Raw genomic sequence first — 21,412 nt, forward strand, 5'->3', positions numbered from 1 at the left:
TTGAGGTGACCACAGTGAATTTGTGTCTTGTATTATGACCGTTTTTTATTCATGCCTATGCCGTTCTAAGCCAAGTCACCATTCATGCAAAAGTTACCTTTATCAATGAGCAAATTTGAAAATACTGATCATATACACCATTGGAAAAATAAAACCATATTATAAAAAACACTCCAGGTATTCTTCCTCTATTTTTACAAATTGAGATGCAAATGGTAAAGTTATACCGAAAATAGAGAAAAATCAAAAAGGCAGACACCGCATTGCTTTTGCAATGTCGACTGATTCAGGTAAACATGATAATTAAGGTCTCCAGAAAGACGATTTCAGGTTTTGATGTATAACTGAAACTTGAAACAGTCATTTCACGTGATAGTATAGAGAAATGAATTTGCCACAGAATAGCATTCTCTGATTTTTAAAACAATTTGAGTAAGAGGTTTTAATTTACACACTTACCTCTAATTGATCTAAAATGTATCTCTCTCATTCAGCTCCGGATGTCTCTCTCATTAATTTCTTTGCATCACATTTGGTGGTGAATGAGAGAGATTGGTAGGCGTGAAATTGCGTCATGAAGTGAAAAATTCTGCGGTAGATTTCTATAAAAACAAAAATTACCCAACTTTTAGAGCAAAATTTCTGTACTTTGGAATAAAACTCTCTGTCAAAAAACTATATCATCCCATGCAGGAATCTTTTCTCTTTAAAATTTTCGGATTAATCAGATGAAGCATTTTTGAGTTACTGTACGACATTCAAGAAATATGGCATTTTTTTAAAAATCAAAGTCCCATAACTCTGGACACATCGCAAAATTGGAAAAAAAAAGGTAACCAGACATTACCAATTCCAGCCTAATTTTAAAATTTCAGTTCAATTGGATGAAGCATTTTTGAATTCATGAACGACATACAAGAATAAAGAGCTTGGCCGAGTGCACCATGATATGACCGCAATGATCGACAAGTGTTGACACACTTCTAAAGTGGACACAATAATATGTTTGACACAGTAATTTGCTGGACACAGAAATTTCATTAGTACTAAAAAGCACCACTTTGGCCCTTAATAGGTTGGAAAAACTGCAAGTCCTAGCTAAAATTCTCTGTTGGAAATTTCATAAGGACTCTAAAGAAAAAAAAAACCTTTGAAATTGGACGAGAAATAAAAAAGTTTGTTTTTTGGGATTGAGCACCACTTTGGCCCCAAATAGCTCGGAAACGGTACAAGCTACGTTAAATCCTTCGAGACTCTATCAGTGCAGAAGTTCATAAGGAAAACAATGAAAAAATCAAAATGAAAATAAGATGAAAAATAAAAATTTCATGAAAAAAAAAGAGAAGTCCGTTTTAGCCCCTTTTAGCTCTGAACCCTTAAGTCCTAGCTCAGATCTGTAAAAATTCACTTATTTTCTATGATACTCTTTGATCTCACCAATCTTAGTATTTACAATTACGTGTATTTCATTTCTCAAACAAAATCTTCATATTAAGTAGTGTTGTCAAATTGAACAATTATGCCTAACCGGTTAACCGAATAATCGTTCGACCGATTAACCGGTTAACCGGTAGTTACGTTGATGTTCAAAGTCTTATACAAAGTACTTCACGAATGACTGGTTTTATGATACAATAAATTGACATTTATCCCAGGGTATTATAACACAATAATGCAAACACTAACACAATTAGGATTTCAATATGTAATAAATTACAAAAAAAACAAATTTATAAGTATGTACATTTAGAAAGAACGAAAGAAGAGTTATTCACATTTTTCCTCGGGTACATAGTTTTTATTCAGGAATATTATCTGGTCGATCACAGAGGAAGATAGTCGATTTCTCAGTTTAGTAACAATGAGACCCGCGCATGAAAAGATTCGTTCTGACGGAACAGAGGTAGCAGGAATACTTAAATATTGTCTAGCTAACACAAAGAGTCTGGGGAATTTACAATTATTTTCTTTCCACCACTCGAGTGGGTTTGAATCTTGCACAGCACGCTCCTTGATGTATAAGGACATTTCCGATTCATCTTGAAAGGACGTATCTTCGTCGGTGTCAAACAAAAGAAAGTCCAAAGATCGTTGGACTCTTTGTTTCTTGGCTGGTTGCTTGTCAACTTCAGTTCCAAGGTTTTTTTATGACGTTTTAACTGCGGGCTTTAATGGCACATCGTCTAACTTGGACTCTAACATTTCAATGGCGACTTTTTTTTGTTCTGGGGAGAAAAAGTTAAGTGTTCTATGCCTCGGATCAAGTAAGGACGCTAAAGCATGCTGTGTAGATGCAGTTTCAATGTCATACGGTTTAAAGCAGGTGATGAGTTCTTCTGAAATACTTGCTTTCATTTTATGCGCAAGAGCACTATCCTCTTCAGAGTTTTTTAGGTGTTTTTTTAAGAGTCCGTTGACAATAGGAAGCATTACAGAGGCTGATACGTCCTTTTCCAGACACATGTATGTTGTAACATGAGACATTTGCTTCAATACTGCGGAAATTTCAACCAGATAATCCCACTCATGATCTTTGAGAAGCATATGTGTGTCACATTTCTTAGTAACAGTTGTATCTAGCATTACATCCGTAATAACTCTGCGTTGTTCACATAGGCGTTCAATCATTAGCTGAGTCGAATTCCATCTCGTAACTACGTCTTGTATAAGTTCGTTCTGTCTTAGTCCGAACAACTTTTGTCTTTTCCTCATTTCTGCAGTTATTGTAGTTGAATGCTTGAAATGTCCCACTAACTTACGAGCACGTGAAGTAAGTTTGGCAATAGCGGGTATTTCCAAGCATGGTTTAATGCAAAGCTGAATGGTATGACCAAAGCATCTCATATCGTCAAAGTCACATTTCTCTGATGCACAATTCATGTTCCTAGCATTGTCATGTACAGAACTCACAATTTTACCGTCCAATTCAAACTCTGAAATTGTAGATTTCAGTCGTTCAGCAAGATTTTCGCCTGTATGGCGTTCAGGCATTTCACGAGTAACAAGCACATTTGACTGTAAATTCCAGTCTTTGTCAACGTGATGTTCTGGACTGTTAAAAAGCTTTTTGTAGCATTCGATGTCCATGTATCAGAAGTAAGGGATACGCTGTCAATGAGATTTAACTCTTTAATCAAACTCTCTTTTTTGTCACTATATGACTTTTCTATTCTGGATTTTATAGTATTTCTAGACGGAATTTTAAATTCTGGAGCTATTATCGACATAAGTTTTGAAAATCCTTTTCCCTCAACAATGCGAATGGGTAGGTAATCCAATATAATCATATCCACTATTGAATTTGTTATTAGTTCAGATTGAGTAGACGAAAATCTTCTAGATTTGGGTGTCTGAACAAAGTCTAAAACCGATGACTGCTTAACTTTCTCAGGCGTTTCAGAAAAGTCATTGGGATGCTTTAACTTCAGATGATTCAGCATATTACTTGTACCACCAGTATAGACTAATTCCATTTCACATAGTTTGCATTTCACTATTTTGGAGTCAGCATTACGTTTAAAAAAAGACCAAGCCTTAGATGACGGAGGTGGCATATTTACATGTACGCACACACAATATAAAGTCAAAGTGAAGAAATAAACTAAATCGTAAAATTTATTCAGCATGTTCAGCTTACAACTGTTCAAAATAAACTTAATATGCTAATTATGTTTACATTATACTTGCCCGGAGCTGACAGACAAGTTGTCTATGTGCTAATTAAGTAATAAAATTTAAATGTTTTCAAGGTTAACAAGATTAATCAATAAACTGAACAATTGATCTGTCTAATCAAGTACCAATCAATTCGTACAATCATTTCACATTATTTACTAATGATTTCAGTACACATTTACATCAATTTTATTAAAATTTTAAAAAGGTCCGGTTAACCGGTAAGCGTTTTTGGTATTCGGTATTCGGTCGTTCGACCGGTTAACCGTTGACAACACTAATATTAAGTGATCAATGACTTGTTTGTAGAGCTTTTATTGCTGATCATTTTTGCAATTTTTAATTTTTTTTTTATCTATTAAAACTTATTAGATAATAGCCAAAAACATTAAAATTGGCCAAAAATAGTCTTTTATATGCAATAACCCCTATGCGGGGGCCATCCGACAATTTTAACTCAAAAGTAACTAAGGTAGATCTTGTCAATCTGAACATTTGTCACCCTGTCAGATTTTCTCAATCTGTTACAGTTTCCAAGATGGCAGTTAATATTTGCATTTTACCCCTATGTTCTATTTTTAGCCTTGGCAGCCATGTTGGTTGTCCGGCAGAAATGTCGTTCACAACATTTAAACTAGTTACCCTAAGGATGATTGTGGCCAAGTTTGGTTCCATTTTGGCTTGGCAGTTTCAGAGAAGAAGATCTTTGAAAAAGTTAAAGGACTGACGATGACAGACGACGACGGACGCCAAGTGATAGAAATAGCTCACTTGGCCCTTTAGGTCAGGTGAGCTTAAAACTAGAAATTTATATACCTATAAATTTGCTTCCATTTGGTCTCATCAGTCAGGGTAGGAATCAAATTCATGGTTTCAAGAAATATCTATATCATCTGACTTTCCCTGAGACCTTCCTGGTTCTAAAAGTTAGTACATAATTGTTAATGTACATAACTATTCCAAACTTGAGCTTTTAATTTTTTAAAAATCATCAATTTTTATTTTCATTTCAAAAATTGTATTCAGAGGATATTTAATATTTGACAACAAATAAAAATAAATAATTCTAAGTTTAATTTAAACTGAACCAGGAAAGTTTCGACCTGCCAGTTAAGCATTAGGACATGCAAGTATTTACATATATATATGAACATAAATACAATAAAAATTTGATGCCTGAAAACTGTAGAAGCAAGACAAAATACTCTACCAACTGAGGATTACCCCATACAATTTAGCTAATCTATTGGGAGTCCTCAAAACAAAATTATATACATAAAATAATATACAAAAAGGTGAGTTGACCAAAGAAATAAAAAACAATACCTTATACACAACAAACAAGCAAGTAAAATGTCATATGAAACAAGTATTAACTATTATATTAATTTTACACAGTATTTTCAGAAAATTTCCAAATCTTCAACTGTCCATGTTTTATGGGTGAACAGAACTTCAGCTGATAATGTGATTAAACTTTTGTCGTATACATCCTTTGTATAGTGTAATTCATTAGTTTGAAGTGCAGATTTTGAATATTCTATAGGAAAAGTATGATTTAAGGCGTATAATACAAGCATATCAATAACAATATAGACTAGCTACATCCCTTTTTGATATTTATCCCATGGCTTTTTTTCAAGATGCACTTTATATTTTCTTATCAAGTTAGTTATAAGAATAGAGGATGTGGTATGATTGTCAATGAGACAGTCATCTGGAAAGGTTCCAAGTACAAATAAAAATTTATCTACAGGTTACCGTACGGCTTTCAACAATGGACAAGAATCCACAACATAAAGTAAGCTGTCAAAAGCCCCTAAACAAGAAAATGTGACACAATTCAAGATAACAACAAACCTTTATAAATTTAGATTTACCTTTATAAATCAAGGCATCATGCATCCCCTGTAGGTCGATATTAACAGAGATTTTCATATACAATGCTATAAACCTCTTTATATAAGCAAAAGTAATACATGCATATAACTGCCAATAAGTGCACTCTAAATCTAAGACTACTTTTTAACTCATGTAATTTATATCAAAAGAGCAAAACCTAAGAAGATATAATTGTAACAGGATGCTGTTATAGATGTCCAAAGAAACACAAATTGAATTCTCCTTCAAATCAAAAACTATCTCCAGGGCCTGTATAATTCTAGAAATGCCCCTCAGGGCACTAACCTTGTATGATCAGTGAATGTGCCTTGCTAAAACATAGGGTAATCCATGATTACAAAGTTCGCCTCATCTGCAACATTCTTTGTACCTAAGACAAACCTATAAAACACAATAATTCATAAAAGTAAGAGCTTTACCTAAGGAGGGTCAACTATGCATGAAATGTAGGTCAAATTACATGATCCTAGACCATATAGTGACTGAGAAATGAACTCGACATAAACTTTAACCAAAGTCAATCAAGCATGAAATGTAGGTCAAATTGACCTATTTTGGTATGCATGCTGACAGGCTCCCAAAGTTACATCCCCACATCAAGTGACACGATCCTAGGTCATAAAGTATCCGAGAAATGAACTCGGATGTAAACTTTAACCAAAGTCAATAAAAGCATGAAATGTAGGTCAAATTGACCAATTTTGGTATGGATGTTGCAGGCTCCCAAAGTTACACTCCCACATCAAGTTATATGATCCTAGGCCACATAGTATCTAAGAAATGAACTTCGACGTAAACTTTAACCAAAGTCAATCAAGCATGAAATGTAGGTCAAATTGACCTATTTTGGTATGGATGCTGACAGGCTCGCAAAGTTACATCCCCACATCAAGTTACATGATCCTAGGCCACATAGTATCTGAGAAATGAACTCGGACGTAAACTTTAACCAAAGTCAATCAAGCATGAAATGGAGGTCAAATTGACCTATTTTGGTATTGATGCTGACAGGCTTGCAAAGTTACATCCCCACATCAAATTACATGATCCTAGGCCACATAGTATCTGAGAAATGAACTCGGACGTAAACTTTTAACCAAAGTTAATCAATGTGTACTTACATTTTTGATACTTACCAATCACTTGGTGTGAAAGTTGAAGGAGCCTTCCTTTTTCTCTTGCCAGTTTTGAGTGATACAACTTCTATTAATTCATTATTATTACAGGTTCAAGATAGGAATTAAATATTAAACAAGATGAACTGTGAGCTATTACTCACAAAAGTCTACCCCCGCTAACCATATCATTATAGGATCTGCAAGTTCGTAAACAGGAAGTAGAAGAGCAGCAGACCTGAAAACCACTTAAACAATACAGCACCCCAACCTGATACTTGATAACAAATATCTAATAGCTGTAATACATAGTAGTTGAGAAAAGTGTTACGAAAATTTTTCATTAATATCCCTGTCTAATTTATGTACTAAGTCCGTAAACAGGAAGTTGAAGAGCGACAGACCTGAAAACCGCTTACACAGTACAGCACCCCAACCTGATGCTTGATATCAAATATCAAATAGCTGTGATTCATAGTAGCAGAGAAAAGTCTTACGAAAATTTTTCATTAATACCCCTATGTCTAATATATGTACTAAGTCTGTAAACAGGAAGTAGAAGAGCGACAGACCTGAAAACCGTTTACATGGTACAGCACCCCAACCTGATGCTTGATACCAAATATCTAATAGCTGTGATACATAGTAGTTGAGAAAAGTGTTATGAAAATTTTTCATTAATACCCCTATGTCTAATATATGTACTAAGTCTGTAAACAGGAAGTAGATGAGCACCAGACCTGAAAACCACTTACACGGTACAGCACCCCAACCTGATGCTTGATACCAAATATCTAATAGCTGTAATACATAGTAGCTGAGAAAAGTGTTACAAAAAAGTGTTACGGATGGACTGACAGAGGACGGTGTTACGGCCAGAAATCGCCTTTAAATTGTAGCCAACAAAAGACACAAATCAATAGTAAAATTTAACAACATTTAATATACAAAAGTTTACAAAAGGTATTAAACAAATATTACTGTTAACTTAACTGTCAAAATATGAGTCCAATCTGTTATCTTTATCTGTATCCGGAAATCTTTCGGAATCCAATTTGAATATTACGTTCACTACTAATGTCACAATCCAGTATGATGTTGTCTTTAGAATAAAAGTGTCAATCCAAATGCTATGAATACTAATGTCTATCAATGTCTATGTCCAAGTTTAATTATGAGAGTTTAACTTTAGTGTCTGTATATATAGTGTTGTCATGGAAAATTCTAGAACACTCTATAATGGAACATTGTGGAAAATCCTGGAAAGTTTAAGGATCATTCTAGAAAGTTCCAATCATTCTGTGATTGTTCCAGTGATTCCTAAACTGCACAGTTATAAGATTATTTGGTAAACAACTATCAGGCCATACAACACAAATTAGGCCAACATAAATAAACATAATAATTACAATATCATAACACCTCCCCCCTTAAAAGAAGTTTTAGTGTAACAAAAACTTATCATGAATAATATGAACAAAAATACATAATATATACAAAGTGATTTAATAAGCTCTAGATAAAGCATCAGCTATTACATTATCTTTACCCTTAATATGTTTTACAATTACATCATATTCCTGTAACAATAAACTCCACCTAGTCAACCTCTGATTCTTGTTTCTCATTTTATGCATGAAGGTGAGAGGATTATGATCAGTATAAACAAGAATAGGATATACAGTGGGATTCAAATATACATCAAAATGTTGAAGTGCTGACAACATTGCAAAACACTCTTTTTCAATAGTTGAATAATTTTTCTGATGTTTATTTAATTTCTTAGAAAAATATGATATAGGTTTTTCAACATTATCATCTGTCTCTTGATATAAAACAGCTCCTATTCCTACATCGCTTGCATCAACGGCAAGTTTAAATTGTTTTTCAAAGTCTGGAGTAATCAGAACTGGACTATTAATTAAAAGTGATTTGCTATTTTCAAAAGCTTTTTGACAATTTCCGCTCCAGATAAATTTAGAATATTTCCGTAAAAGATGAGTCAATGGTTGAACAACAGTAGCAAAATTTGAACAAAATTTTCTGTAAAATCCAATCATGCCTAAATATCTCATAAGTTGTTTTCTATTTGTAGGAGGTGGAAATTTGGAAATAGCTTCCACTTTAGCCATAATAGGTTTTACTTGACCTTGGCCAACTGTATGCCCTAAATAATCAACAGTGGCCTGACAAAATTCACTTTTACCAAGATTAACAGTCAAATTTGATTTTGACAATCTATCAAAGGTATCATATAAATGTGTTAAATGCTGTTCCCAGCTATCACTACATACAATAAGATCATCAATATAAGCATAACAACGGTCTAAATCTTTTATAACATTATTGATCATTCTTTGAAATGTAGCTGGAGCACTTTTCATGCCAAATGGCATTACAGTATATTGAAATAAGCCATTTGGTGTAACAAAAGCTGATATTTCACGAGCTCTCTGTGTCAATGGAACTTGCCAATAACCTTTCAATAAATCAAATTTGCTCACAAATTTTGCTTGACCAATATTGTCAATACAATCGTCTATCCTTGGAATCGGATAGGAATCAGATTTTGAGACTGAATTTACTTTTCTGAAATCAGTCACGAAACGAAAAGTTTTATCTGGTTTTGGCACAAGGAGACAAGGAGAGCTCCATTCACTGTTACTCGGCTCAATAATATCATTGTCAAGCATATATTTAATTTCTTTTCTCATAACTTCAAGTTTGAGTGGATTGAGCCTGTAAGGATGTTGCTTAATTGGACAAGCATCTCCGACATCAACATCATGACAAACAGCAGTGGTTTTGTTTGGCACATCTGGAAAAAGATTTTTAAAAGAAAATACCAAAGTTTTTATTTCTTCTCTACGATCAAAAGACAGATGTGCAAGTTTTGAATCTAAATTTGACAAAATTTCTGAATTTTTCAATCTAACTGTCTCTTCCATAGTTTTACAACTAAAAATTGGTTCAATTACATCTGGTTTGTCATGATTGTTCTCAAATTTAACCATGCCTAAAGTGGCAACTGGTTTACTATCACATAGAACATTAGTACGCTCAAAATATGGTTTTAACATATTAATATGACACACTCTATTTTGTTTGCGCCGACCTGGAGTTTTTACAATATAATTCAAATCATTAATTTTACTCTCTATTGTATAAGGACCACAATATTTAGCCTGTAAAGGATGTCCAGGGACTGGCAAAAATACAAGTACCCTATCACCAGGCTCAAAAACTCTGTCCCTGGCATCTTTATCATACCATATTTTCATCTTGTTCTGTACATTTTTTAAGTTTTTCTGAGCAATTTGACAAGCAGTATACAATTTTTCTTTAAATCTAGATACATAGTCTAAAAGATTCAAGTCAGTATGTTCAGTAAGCCACTTTTCCTTAATCAATTTTAACGGTCCCCTTACAGTATGGCCAAATACCAACTCAAAGGGACTAAAACCAATGGATTCTTGAACAGCCTCTCGGACTGCAAAAAGTAGAAAGTGAACTCCATCATCCCAGTCTCTGTCAAATTGAAGACAAAAAGTTCTAATCATGTTCTTCAATGTCTGATGAAAACGTTCTAAGGCACCTTGAGATTCTGGATGGTACGCACTTGATCTATACTGAGCAATCCCTAACTGGTACACTACTTGCTGAAATAGACCTGACATGAAATTTGATCCCTGGTCGGACTGTATAGACTTAGGAAGTCCTACTAATGTGAAAAATTTGATAAGTGCTTTGACAATAGTAGGTGTCTTGATATTTCTTAGCGGAATAGCCTCAGGAAAGCGGGTAGATGTACACATGATTGTCAATAAATATGCAATTCCAGTCTTGGTCTTTGGTAAAGGTCCAACACAGTCAATTAGAACTCTGCTGAAAGGTTCGTCAAAGGCTGAATAGGCAGAAGAGGTGCTGGTGTATTTTCTGGTTAGGTTTACCAACAACCTGGCATATATGACATGATTTGCAGTATTCTGCAACATCATTTCTAAGTTTAGGCCAGTAAAAATGCTGCAAGATCTTAAGGCAAGTCTTCCTTATACCTAAGTGTCCAGCCAAGGGGGTGTCATGGGCAAGACCAATAATTTCTTGTCTATAAACTTTAGGCACCACCACTTGGTATATCACTCTCCATTCCTCCTCTGGGGTAGCATCAGGAGGCCTCCACTTCCTCATTAAAATACTGTCCTGATGGTAATAGCATTCGGCCACTTTGTCTGCTTCCTCCTGTGGTTGAGCCCTCTGGCTGAGCTGAAGAACCTCAGGGTCTTTATGTTGTTCTTCGAGTAAATTATTTCGGTCTAATGAATGGCTGTTCACATCTGGCCATGGCATAATAACATTTTTGTTAACACTAGGTGGTTTTATAATAGCCTTTTCTGAGTTACCAGGATCTTCAATATCAGCTATAAAAGTGTCAGAAAGGTCCATGTAATCAAACTTGTCTTCTTGCAAATTCTCATTTTGTTGTTTTCTAGCCATCGCCCTAGTAACAACACAAGCTGGATACAATTCAGCATCATCTTCAGGTGATTTAACATCCACCACCGGTTCACTGGTAACAATTGGTTCTGCAACCACTTTGTTCCTAGCTAGATCATTTCCTAGCAATAATGTAACACCCTCAACAGGGAGATTAGGACGAACACCCACAATAACTGGTCCAGTTATCAAATCTGACTTCAGATAAATACGATGGAGAGGAACATCTATACAACCCATCTCTACACCTTGTAACAAAACGGAGGCACCAACAGAAGTCTTCTCGGACAAAGGCAACACACCTTCTAACAATAAAGACTGAGAAGCTCCAGTGTCTCGTAAAATCTTAATAGGCTGAAGAGTGGTATCATCAACAATAGAAATAAACCCATCAGACATAAAGGGTTTATATTCCTCCATGTAATCACAAAAACTGGACTTAAAAGCTGACGCGCAGGGCATTCCAATGTACTGGTAATATAAGGTGTCGTACAAGCACTGGTCTTCGGCTTATTATCTCGTTCATTCTTCTTCTGAAGTCTAAAACAATCAGCCATCAGGTGACCAATCTTCTTACAATAAGCACAAGTCAGTGACTTCTTCTCAAAAGTATCAAATTTTGGACTAGACATATTATAACTGGACTGACTCTTATTCTGTGCAACAGGCTTACTATCAGTACGCTCAGTGCTTTGATTTTTGTAATTTCCACTTGAAGTATTAACATTTTGACCCTTGAAACTTCTTTTATGTGAAAGAGTATAATTATCTGAAATAACAGCTGCATCATGTATTGTCTCAACAGTTTTGTCGTCTAAATGTGTTTTTAAGTCTAAATGAACACATTGTTTGAACTCTTCTAATAACATCAATTGTCTTAGGTTATCAAAATTGTTATCTGTTTTCTTTGACGTAAGCCATTTATCAAATAGATCTTCTTTTTCCCGAGCAAATTCCACATAGGTTTGTGAATCAAACTTTTTATAAGATCTAAATTTCTGTCTATATGCTTCTGGTACTAGCTCATAAGCTTTCAAAACTTCCTGTTTCACCGTGTCATAATCGGAACTTTTTTCTGATGGAAGTGCGGAGTATATTTTCAGCGGCCTTACCCTCAAAAACACTCTGTAGCATTGTAGTCCAATATGGCTTTGGCCAATTCAAACTACAAATGAACTATGAGCAATTTTCTCCAAACTGTGGAAAATATTTATCGACTGTTTTTTTCACAAAATATTGCTGCATCAAAATATTCTGATTTCGACTGGACTTTAGTGTTGCTTTCTTCTTTGACCATTTCAATTTTCATTTTCTCCATCTCTAGCCTTTCCCTCATTTCAAGTTCTTTTAATTTAAATTCATCTTCTTTTTCCTTTTTATCCATTTCCAATCTTTCCTTCATTTTCAGTTCTGCCTGTTTTAATTTAAATTCATCTTCTTTTCTTTTCTCCATCTCCTTCAAATTCATTTCCAGTTCTTTTAGTTTGCGTTCATGTTCTAATTCAAGCTGTTTTAATTTAAAGGCGTCAATATTTCGACTTAAGTTCAAGAGCCTCTTTACCTAAAATTTCTGCGTCAACTAATTTGTCTATAACCAAATTTTTTATAATTTGTTTTCTCATAGATACTTTAAAAACTAATTTCAGTTCTTTAGCAAGCAACACTAATTCCTCTTTCTTTAAATTATCAAAACTCTCCAGGTCTGGCGTTTTCAAAAAATTACCGGCATCAAATGCCATTTTGTAGAATTTTGTTGGCTAGTTATAATAAAAATATTGAATAAATTTTAAATAAGATATTTTCGTTCTCCCGGACGAGCCCCCAATTTCTGTTACGGCCAGAAATCGCCTTTAAATTGTAGCCAACAAAAGACACAAATCAATAGTAAAATTTAATAACATTTAATATACAAAAGTTTACAAAAGGTATTAAACAAATATTACTGTTAACTTAACTGTCAAAATATGAGTCCAATCTGTTATCTTTATCTGTATCCGGAAATCTTTCGGAATCCAATTTGAATATTACGTTCACTACTAATGTCACAATCCAGTATGATGTTGTCTTTAGAATAAAAGTGTCAATCCAAATGCTATGAATACTAATGTCTATCAATGTCTATGTCCAAGTTTAATTATGAGAGTTTAACTTTAGTGTCTGTATATATAGTGTTGTCATGGAAAATTCTAGAACACTCTATAATGGAACATTGTGGAAAATCCTGGAAAGTTACAACGGAAGTTTCTGGAATAACGTAGAAGTTTAAATTACGCATCTTTATAAGGATCATTCTAGAAAGTTCCAATCATTCTGTGATTGTTCCAGTGATTCCTAAACTGCCACAGTTATAAGATTATTTGGTAAACAACTATCAGGCCATACAACACAAATTAGGCCAACATAAATAAACATAATAATTACAATATCATAACAACGGACTGACTGACGGACGGGACGGACAGAGGTAAAAACACTATACCCCCCCTCTCCTTCGGAGCGGGGGTATAATTATTACTGTTAATTTACTTAGCTGGCACTGATAACGGTAATTAAAGAGAATTTAAAATATGACAGGTGTGTTTTTCTTTTATATTGTCTTAATTACATGTACTTAGCCAAGTGGCATTTATAACCATGCTAATTTTTATTCCGATTAAGTTGATGCCCTGACCTCTTTTGATCTCTAGTTAACACTTGCCAATAATATAAACATACAGACCATGAAAAGAAAACTTGTTAAGTATGAAAATGGGAAAGAACAAGAGCAAAGTCGCTCTGGACCTGCAGCGCTGGCACTTCATGGAAACATAGGTGCTTACCAATCGCAGCATAATAGTATGTAGCATTGGATAATAAAGGGAATTGTGAAAACAAAAGGAAATTGAGTACAGGTTTTTTATATATAAAATGCAAGAAATATGACAATTTTAGCATGATATACATCTATTAAATTTTGGCCTTGGCAGCCATGTTGGTTGCCCGTCAAGGACTACGGATATAATTTTAAAAATAGATACCATAAGGATGATTGTGGCCAAGATTGGTTCCATTTGACCTGGTAGTTTCAGAGGAGAAAATTATTATTTGCGAAATTTTAACCCTCGCTAACACTCGGGATTAAAATTTTACACAAACAATGCAACCCATGTTAAAATCTCTGATAAACCATGGCTGCCATGAATTATTTCTTAGATAGTCAAAAACGTTAAAATTGGCCAAAAATCATCATTTATGGGCAATAACCCCTTTGCGGAGGGCATCCGACAATTTTGGCATAAATGGAACTTAGGTAGATTTTGACATTCTGAACATTTTTGCATATGTCAGATTTTCTCTATCTGCAATGGTTTTCAAGAAATTAGTCAATATTTGCATTTTACCCCTATGTTCTATTTTTAGCCCTGGCGGCCATCTTGGTTGACTGACATGGACATCATACCCTAAGGATGATTGTGGCTAGGTTTCGTTCCATTTGGCCTGGCAGTTGCAGAGGAGAAGATTTTTGTTAAAAGTTAACGGACGACGACGACGGACGCCAAGTGATGGGAATAGCTCAGTTGATCTTTCAGGTCAGGTGAGCTAATAAAAAGTGAAAGGGAACCAGGCATTACAAATTCCAGCCTAATTTTAAAATTTCAATTCAATCGGATGAAGCATTTTTGAATTAGTGTACAACATACAAGAAAAACGCATTTTTTTAACACCAAAGTCCCACAACTCTAGAACAACATATAGAAAAATCAGAAAAAAAACGAAAGAGAACCAGGCATTACCTATTCTAGCCTAATTATAAAATTTCGGATTAATTGGATGAAGCATTTTTGAGTTACTGTACGACATTCAAGAAAAATGGCATTTTTTATAAAAATCAAAGTCCCATACTCTGGACACATCGCAAAATTGGAAAAAACAAAAGGTAACCAGACATTACCAATTCCAGCCTAATTTTAAAATTTCAGTTCAATTGGATGAAGCATTTTTGAATTCATGAACAACATACAAGAATAAAGAGCTTGGCCGAGTGCACCATGATACGACCGCAATGGTCGACAAGTGTTCATTTGGGCAAGTGTTGACACACTTCTAAAGTGGACACAATAATATGCTTGACACAGTAATTTGCTGGACACAGAAATTACATTAGTACTAAAAAGCACCACTTTGGCCCCTAATAGGTTGGAAGAACTGCAAGTCCTAGCTCAAATCTGCTAAAATTCTCTATGTTGGAAATTTCATAAGGACTCTAAAGAAGAAAAAAAACCTTGAAATCGGACGAGAAATAAAAAAGTTTGTTTTTTGGGATTGAGCACCACTTTGGCCCCTAATAGCTCGGAAACGGTACAAGCTACGTTAAATCCGTCGAGACTCTACCAGTGCAAAAGTTCATAAGGAAAACAATGAAAAATGAAAAAATCAAAATGAAAATATGAAAATTAAAAATTTCATGAACAAAAAAGAGAAGTCCGTTTTAGCCCCTTTTAGCTCTGAAACCTTAAGACCTAGCTCAAATCTGTAAAAATTCACTTTGTTGGAAAAAATATGACTACTTTTGACATAACTGAAAATCGAAATTGTCAATTTTATTTAATATAAAAAGAAATCAGGTTTAAAGATATTTTTTAGCCTACAACTTTTGAAAATTTACTGGATTTTTTTTCCTTAAATTGACGATTGTTGTTGGAAGGGACTTGGACAATATTCATGACATGGTCAAATTACAACTAGATGGAAAATTAGACGCCTTTTTCGTGCCACCGTGACAATAAGTGAAGGGCATATTGTTTATACTGATCCATCTGTCCGTTTGATGTTTTAGAACAAAATAAAACATAAATTATGGATGGATGGACAACAGACAGACGATAAATAATGGATGAAAATGCTTAGTGATGGCAAAAACTTGCAAGCCTTTCAGGGCTAAGTGACCAAAACAGAAACCAATAATACAAATCAGCAATTCTTACTTTTCTTGTTTTCTTGCTTTTCAGCTACTTTACTGCTGCTTGGAGTATATATTTTTCTAGGAATTCTTTTCCTTTTTGGATAGGAAATTGGAGTTTCCATTGTTGGTAGATCTGCAAAAGATGAATATCATATTTGACAGATGTTTCATTACCCAGGACCAAAATAAAAAAAATAATGTATGATCTGACAAAAAAAAAAAACAAGCTGTGTCAAGTCTTGTATTGCTGTTTTATATTTCAGAATATTTATGTGTCCGTGTCGTTACCAATTCCACTCTGAATGTAAATCATAATAATTTTGCGCTTGACACGAACCAGCTAGTAACTATTGCAAGAAAGGTAACTAGAGGCTCCAAGGAGCCTGTGTCGCTCACCTGTTTTCAAATTTGTCTAAATCTTCCTTTGAGGATGATTTCAGACCCACTGGCTGTATTTTTTAGATCTTGTCCTACTTAACATTTTTGCTGTTCAAACTTTCAATATATCTATAACAGTTTAAAAGATACTTTTTAAAGCACTAAAATCGGTGAAAATATAAAAATAGAGGATATGGTAATAAACAAGTAATAAACATTTAAGGGCAATAATCCAATAACAAGTGGTCATTTGAACTGTGTGTAGAGCTTTTATTGCTGAACATATTTGCAATCTAAAATATTTTTTTTCTATCTATAATCACTGTGCTTAAACAGCTGTGGGTAACTTAAGTTACCCACAGCCCAAGATGGCGCAAGACATCTTCTGTTTATATAGATTTTAGTTATTTTAAAGCAAAACAAAGTTGTTTAACGAAGATAAAGCTTTCAAGAAGATGTATATCAGTTTCGCCCGCACTAATAAAAGTAGAAATAACTTAAGTATAAAACAATAAGTCGAAAAACAACTGATTTTAAAAGTCCAAAAGAGGTACGTAACTTTTACAAGAGATATCCGTAACTTTTTTTACGTAATTTACAGAGATGTCCGTAACTTCATGATGTGTCTTTAACTTTTCTCAGAATTTATATTGTTATACACAAAAATATAAAGGTAAGCTATGAAATATCGTAAGTTGGTATACAACTACATTTAGTTACAGTAAAGAGTAAAGGTTAACGCACTTACTTATTCCCAAAAACGGCAAGGGGAATTCATAGTCAGAAGTTCAATTTTCGAAACGATCCCTTAAAGCAAAACACTAACCCCTTCAACATTTTTTATTCTAGATTATATGTGATATCACTCTGTCTGTTTTACTCATAAAATTACAGCAACACAGTACTGCAACATACATTTTTACAATAACAAACCACGGCTGTCCTTCATCAACTAGTTTAAGATGAATATTAAGAAGCCGAAAATCTGAACATGTAGCTTAAATGTTTTTCTTCTATGCGGTGCCAATATTCAAATTTCAGATGAAATTACAAAAGGGAATAAACCGTACATTAATACTGAAACAATGAAAATATCTTAGCCTTATTTTTAAAGAAACAGGACTAGTTGGGTTAATAAACTTTCTTCATTATTTACTTGTGTTACTCATCGAAACATAGTGCAATTACATATATGTAATTTCAAATAGATTTGCCAGGATCACATTGTTGTTTTTCTTCAAACAGTTGAAAATAAAATTTTCTACTGGATAATGATTTATTGAGTTCTTTGAAACCCTGTCTCTCCTTCGGTAGCTGTTAATAGTGGAAAATCACTGGTATAAAGCCGATGCCCGTAAATGCAGTTACGGTTAGCCGTAGATGGCATACGAAAATATGGGCATTATATTTTCTAGCTTTTAAGCCTATAAAATTGTTACAATTGTTGAATTTTGCAATTTAGGAAAAGGTCAGTGTCTCAAGATTTAATATAGACCAGAATCATGTTTATTATATGTCTAGCTATTTCATTTTTAAAGCTCTTAGTGAGCTGTAAGATGCGTGTACCTGCTGCTTTTTCTACAGTTTAGATGCCCTTAACTTGTAAAGCGGATGCGTGTAACTTGCAGATCTAATGATTGTAAATTGCAGTAGCTGAAATGCTGAAGTTTATTGCATGTTTAATGTACAAATTATCCTGTATTGGTACGCAATTTTATGTTATATTTTCATGAACGTAGAGAGCGTGGCACTCTTCCTATACGAGGCATCGGATTTAATGTCCCTAATCTGACCGGACCTGACTGTGTATTTGTACATCCAGCACAGCTAAACGGACCAAAGTTAAGCGCTTAAGTTGGTATTATCCCCATGTTTGTGAGTGTCATTTTCTTCGGTGTCCGTGGAAAAGGAAAACAAATGTCAGATCATTATGTATAAAGAATCCTTATATACGCAAAAATTATGCATCCAAAGGCTACAACAGAAAAATTACCCACAGCCAGAGTTTTCGGTTAAGAAAAGTTACGGACATCTTTTGCCATTTTTAAAATTGTTCTTACGCTAAGCTAAGACAAAATGCATTACATTTTTTGTTTTCAGTTGATTATTTTGCCTTAGATACAATACATTGACAACTTGTAAAGAATTATTAATGCGTAAATCTAAAGATATTTGATAAAATTAAAATCGCATTATTTTACGCCGCCATATTGGGCTGTGGGTAACTTAAGTTACCCACAGCCGTTTAAGCACAGTGATAAATAGTTTATGAGATAATAGCCAAAAGCATTCAAATTTGCCAAAAACTGTCATTTATGGCCAATAACCCCTATGCAGGAGTATCCAACAATTTTGAACATAAATATAAATTAAATAGATCTTGTCATTCTGAACATTTTTGTCCTTGTCACATTTTCTCTGTTTGCAATGAATGGTTTTTGAGATATTAGTCAATACAGTCGAACATGTTTTTTCATTAACAGCCATATGTTTAATATATGTACTAAGTCCGTAAACAGGATGCTTAGTATGACGGACGAAGGGACAGACAAAGTCCATGATTTGCTATTGGAAACCGCAGAAATTGGTAGGATCAAAATCTAAATTAGGAGGTGCACAATGGGAACATGTAACAAAGATTCTCTGACAGTTTCATGGAATTCCCTTCAGTAGTTTAGGGACGGAAGGATGAACGGACGGACACAACGAATACTATATACCCCGTTTTTTTAAGCGGGGGTAAAACTAAATAATGTATCAAATTATTACAATAAAATATCAATGAAAGACTCATTTTTTTTTTTTACAAAATTTTAAAATAAAGATTGATAGTCATGTTACTGTAAAGGACAGTTGAAAGTATAATTAAAGAAATTGTTCATTGAAACTTTAGGCCAAATTGTAATATATGGACTGGCAAGGCCACTCCAAAAGGCCCTCAGTGTCTTGAACTATTTCTTAAATATTGACCTTAATCACATGAAATATTTGTACAAGGTAAATAAATCCTTGTATCCACCTCATCAAAAGTCATAAATTGTATAATATACAATTATGACCTTCATGGAAAGTTAATACAGTCAAACCTGTGAAAACCGGACCCTGAGTAATCCGGTTTCCTGTCAATTCCGGCCGAAAATTAAAGTCCCACTTCCTTCCCTTAATATTCTTTGCAAAAATGTCCCTTGTAAACCGGACCCTGTCTATTCGGAATTCCGATCTAATTATCTAGTCCCAATACAGTAAATTACTTTAATTATTACCTGTCAAAACCGGTTTGGCCTTTTATCATAACGGTATTGATTGATGTCAATCAACTGATCAAGTCGACAGAGATCCGACCACTTTTGAAACGAAATAACTGCTATGGAAAATTAATCTTCAATGCCTACGGAGGGAAACTTATGGACAGAAAAACAACTCGTGTTTATCAATTCAAACAATGTGGAGATTCCGACGCAAACAAAATCTGCGAAAGTGAAAATGAAGCGGGACGAGCCAGAAACTTTAACTTCATATGAGTATTTCTTCACAAACATTAAATGTATGAATCATTTTTCAAATTCCAAAGATGATGGATTTCTTAACTTTCTCATACCAATGAGAGCAATGATTGAAGATGTTTCGTTCGTAGAAAAATGGTAAAAAGCAGGGACATGTCCAAATATATATTGTGTTCAAATCATCGGCACTCTAGGTTAAATAAAATTAGTTTCAGAATTTTCTATTATTCAATACACTAATTTATAATATGTCAGTAATCTACTGTACTATACAAGCTTATTATTTGTTAATTGCATGAAATATGCAGTTCTGTAAAATATCTGACGTCATGAACCACTGACTTCCTGTCAATCTGAAAACCTGAATAAACCGACCCACTGCCTAAATCGGCCCTTTTTGACGGTCCAGAGGTGGCCGGTTTACACAGGTTTTACTGTATCCAAAATTGATAAATCGAGGAAGAGGTTATTTCCTGCGCGGGCATAGCCAAAGGGAAATTCCCCCTTTCGAGATTTAACAATTTTGGATATTAACTTTTCATGAAGGACATAATTGTTTTATTATACCACACTAAACATTGGACTTGTTTTAACCCATTTTACAAGCATCAGCGTAAAAGTTTCATTTCAAAAACTAACTAGTCTTTGAGACTTTCAGGAAATTTACCAAAGTTGGAATTGCAACTTTTGGAATCAGAGCATTTCAAAACATTTCATTAGTTTTTATGATATATATATATGGTAAGTCTTGTAGAATGATTCCAAAAATCAAGCAGTCTTTTTAAGACTTTCAGAAAATTTACAAAACTTGGAATTGCAATTTTTTGAAATCTTAGTGTTCCCATGTAATTCCAATAAATAAAATGTAGCAAAAGAGATTAATTGCAAGTTAAATTTTGAAAAAATAATGAGTCTTTGAGACTTTCAGGAAATTTACCAAAAATGGAAATCTGAACATTCAAAAATATTTTGTTTGTTTTTGCAATGTAAGAATAGTAAGTTTTGAAGAACATTTTCAAAGATTTGCCAGTCTTTGAGACTTTCAGGAATTTTCTTAAAACTGGAATTGGCATTTTTTAAAAATCCAAGTGTGCATATCTTTTTATATGTTATTGTAAAACACAATTAGTTTCAAGGAACATTTCCAAAATTTTAAACAGTCTTTGAGACTTTCAGGAAATTTACCAAAGTTGGAATTGCCATATTTGGAATCCAAACATACAGTATTGTTCCAACTGTTATACTAATACATAATAAAAAGCTTCGCCGAGCACAGCATGATACGACCGCAGTTGTCGACAAGTGTTCATTTGGGCAAGTATTGACACACTACTAAAGTGGACACAATAATGTGCTGGACACAGTAATTTGCTGGACACAGTAATTTGCTGGATACAGTAATT

At 34.0% G+C, this 21,412-nt stretch overlaps 1 protein-coding gene across 1 annotated transcript; it reads right to left on the reverse strand.

Annotated features, from left to right (window-relative positions):
- Positions 1-2,145: 2,145 nt before the first annotated feature.
- LOC139505510 (E3 SUMO-protein ligase ZBED1-like) lies at positions 2,146-3,087 on the reverse strand. The gene has a single exon (XM_071295059.1). The coding sequence runs from the start codon at positions 3,085-3,087 to the stop codon at positions 2,146-2,148; it is 942 nt and encodes a 313-aa protein (XP_071151160.1).
- Positions 3,088-21,412: the final 18,325 nt, after the last annotated feature.

Source organism: Mytilus edulis, unplaced genomic scaffold (genome assembly GCF_963676685.1).
Source record: "Mytilus edulis unplaced genomic scaffold, xbMytEdul2.2 SCAFFOLD_137, whole genome shotgun sequence".
Taxonomy (NCBI): Eukaryota; Metazoa; Mollusca; class Bivalvia; order Mytilida; family Mytilidae; genus Mytilus; species Mytilus edulis.